This window comes from Chaetura pelagica, unplaced genomic scaffold (genome assembly GCF_000747805.2).
Source record: "Chaetura pelagica isolate M959 unplaced genomic scaffold, ChaPel_1.0 scaffold117, whole genome shotgun sequence".
NCBI classification, from domain to species: domain Eukaryota; kingdom Metazoa; phylum Chordata; class Aves; order Apodiformes; family Apodidae; genus Chaetura; species Chaetura pelagica.
In genome coordinates, this window is record NW_009954185.1 from 3,861,068 (window position 1) to 3,864,328 (window position 3,261).

At 40.9% G+C, this 3,261-nt stretch overlaps 1 protein-coding gene across 1 annotated transcript in view; it reads left to right on the plus strand.

The window, feature by feature from the left end:
• PYROXD1 (pyridine nucleotide-disulphide oxidoreductase domain 1) overlaps window positions 1–3,261 on the plus strand; it is a 31,703-nt gene that overhangs the window by 17,611 nt on the left and 10,831 nt on the right. The window contains exon 2 of the mRNA XM_010003009.1: window positions 2,221–2,307. Within this exon, the coding sequence (XP_010001311.1) occupies window positions 2,221–2,307 (87 nt within the window). The remainder of the gene's footprint in view (window positions 1–2,220; window positions 2,308–3,261) is intronic.

Genomic DNA, 3,261 nt, shown 5'->3' on the forward strand with positions numbered 1-3,261 from the left:
GGGTTCCTTTCGGCCCCGCAGGCTCCGGGGGGGAAGCTCTTCGTGCCCGCGGCGCTGTGTGAGCTGTGCGTGTGACGGTGAAGCGGGGCTGCGGGGCCCGCCGTGGTGCTTGCTGAGAAACATCGGTGTTCGCAGCGTCAGCTCGGGGGGATTCTGTTCAAACAGCTTGATTTGTATCGTAACGACCCCGTTGTTCTCGTTTATACAGTAATGACATAAGTATTCTGTCATAACGCACTCTTCTCGCCAATTGTTTACAAATAAGTTGTCCCAGTTAAAAAAAAATAAAAAAAGGAAACAAATGAAACACAACCAGCCCAGAGAAGTAATGCTGTATTATAACAATATCTACCTGTCTAGAAATATTACTCAAGGGGTTAAAATTGTCCTGCTAATAACCTGATAAACACTTCCTTAAAACTTATAAACACTTCCTAAAGAGAGAATTAAGACTTGGCACCTTGACAAAACTGGCATACAGAATATGCTAGTCAGGAGGTCAGAAACTTGAAGGAACATTGCATGCATTACTCCTCCTAGCTCTAAAGGATTTTACTGCAATTAAGAAGACTGCTATGATGTGCCCCTTTCTATAAAAAGGTTGCTCTGCTTTTGGTTGGTCCATGTTTAGTACTTTACACCTGTGGAGAATGTCCAGTCTAGCTTTCTGTGGACTTAAGCTCCAAAGATAAATTTGTTTCTTGCTTTCAAATTTTCAGTGTTTTTAAAGTAACATGGAGGTAGTTTTGTGCCTATAATGTGGAATAAAGTTATGTATATGTTAGTTCAGTGAAAAATATTTCATCTTTTAAAACTGAAAAGCAGTATAAAGACTGTGTTTCAAATGTAGTTGTTCTCTCGTGATGAAGTGATAATATATAACTTTTGATGTATTAGTCACATGCAGACTGACTTAGAAAAAATACTGATACTGTTCTCCATCTTTATGGACCTGATTTGTTTCTACCATTTATTAGTTTCAGGGGTTTTGCCTCTTACCATGGTTAATGTTATATATAGGCTTTTGTACTACAGACAATCCTTTCAGTCTGTCTTCACAGGAAAGATGTTCTAGCCCTCTGACCATTGGCTGTAGCCCTACTCTGGACCTGTTCTGACAGGTCCATGTCTGTCTTATGCTGGGGGCACCAGAGCTGGTTGCAGGACACCCAGGTGGGGTCCCTTGACTTGCTGGCCACACTTCTTTTTATGCAGCCCAGCATTCGGTTGGTTTTCTGGCCTGCAAGTTCATGTTTATGGCTCTTACCTAATTTTTCATCAACTAGTATCCCCAAATCCTTCTTTGCAGGGGTGCTTTCAATCTGTTCACCACCCAGTCTGTACTAATATTGTCGGTTGCCCCAGCCCAGACACGTGACTTTGCACTGATCCTTGTTGAACTTCATTAACTTCAAGACTGTCAAGCCCTCTCCGCTTGGCATCCCTTCCCTCTAGCTAACCGACTGCACACTTGTCTCAGTATTATCTGTGAACATGCTGAGGGTGCGCTTACTCCCAATGTCTTTCATTAATAAAGATACTGAGCCTGATCATGTGCATTCCATAGAATCCTGTAGTTTTTCAGAGGCTTATTACCTGGATTTGTGCAAAGTATTTGACACTGTCCCACACAACATCCTGGTCTCCAAACTGATGAGGCATGGATTTGACAGACAGACCACTCGGTGGATAAGAAATTGGCTGGATGGCCACACCCGAAGAGTTGTGGTCAATGGCTTAGTGTCCAAATGGAGGCAGGTGATGAGTGGTGTCCCTCAGGGGTCAGTATTGGGAACAGTGCTGTTCAACATCTTTGTTGGAGACATGGACAGTGGGATTGAGTGCATCTTCAGCAAATTTGCTGATGATACCAAGCTGTGTGGTGTGGTTGACACCACACAGGGGATGCCATCCAGAGGGACCTTGACAGGCTGGAGAGGTGGGCCAGTGCCAACCTCACAAAGTTATACCATGGCTGCAGTTACTGAAGATATATTAGTGTCTGAATTAATTAAAATCTTGAGTCTCTAAATTCTGTTCATTTCCACTGTTTTCCTTCCATTCTGTGATACCATGATCATCTTACAGTGTTTATCCAATAGCATTCTACAAGACTAAGGTTAATGTAGACCAACTACTGCTTTTCACCAATAACTGGTCTTAAAGTCAAAATCTATTGATGACTGTGCTCACTCATTATGATTCCTGTTTCTTTACAAGCTGGCTATGGAATTCCCATCAGAAGACATTTTTTTAATGACAGCTTCTCCAGTTATAAAAGCTGTAACAAATTTCAAACAGGTAAGAGAAACTTAAATTTTTCTTATGGTAAGACCTCTTCAGAAGTTTGTATAGGTACAGATAATTTAGAACTAAATGCTGAAAATGCCAATGAGTTTGAACTTATTCTCACATTAGTGTGACTGCAGTGGTAAGTATTCTTAGGACTGATGAGGTATTTTATTATGATTCATAATCATTAGTAATTGCTAAGTATATTCACAACATTAGAGCAAAGATTAAACTGGGTACTTATGTAGTTGTAGTGTTTTCTAAGTTACTGAAGTTTTATTTCACTACTTTGTTAATGGGTATAATTCATTTTAAGCACGGAAAGTGTGTGTTTGGAATAAATTAGTTAAGAAAGTGGGTCTTACATGGTAGTGTGTTTGAATTTTGGGTAGAAACAGACTTCTTGCAAGTAATAAAGAAAAGGATAGCCTTCTGTGACATCGTCTTCATCTTTACCTAGAGTTCTATCAGCTGATGATTCAATTAACTCTTCCTTGCTGCTTTGAAAAAGAAAATAAACTCCGGACATGAGTTCAGATTTCTGGCCAGTATGTTTTTAAGCTAATTTTGCAGTTACTCAGATCCTGGAAGGTACTGCCCTGTCTCACTCTCAGGGAACTTTAACACAGGGCATGGAAGGAGTTGGAGACTGGGTTGCACAGAACTGAGGATACAAAGCTGCCAGCCAGTAGGAAGTTAGGTTCTACCTCATGAAAAGCTAAGACACCTGGAGATCCACCTGGTATTTGTATTAATGACTCTTTCTGAAACATGGTACCTAACAGATGAGGTGTATCTCATGACAAGAAGGACCACTCTGCGGTTTATCTGACAGCCTGGTTTTAATAGAACTTTCCTGATGTATGAATGCCTGCTTCAAATCACTGCAGGGGGAAAATAAAGCTTGGAGAGGTTTGAACAGCAGTTCTTTGCAGAACAGCAGTTCTTTGCATATAGTGGCTGTAATTG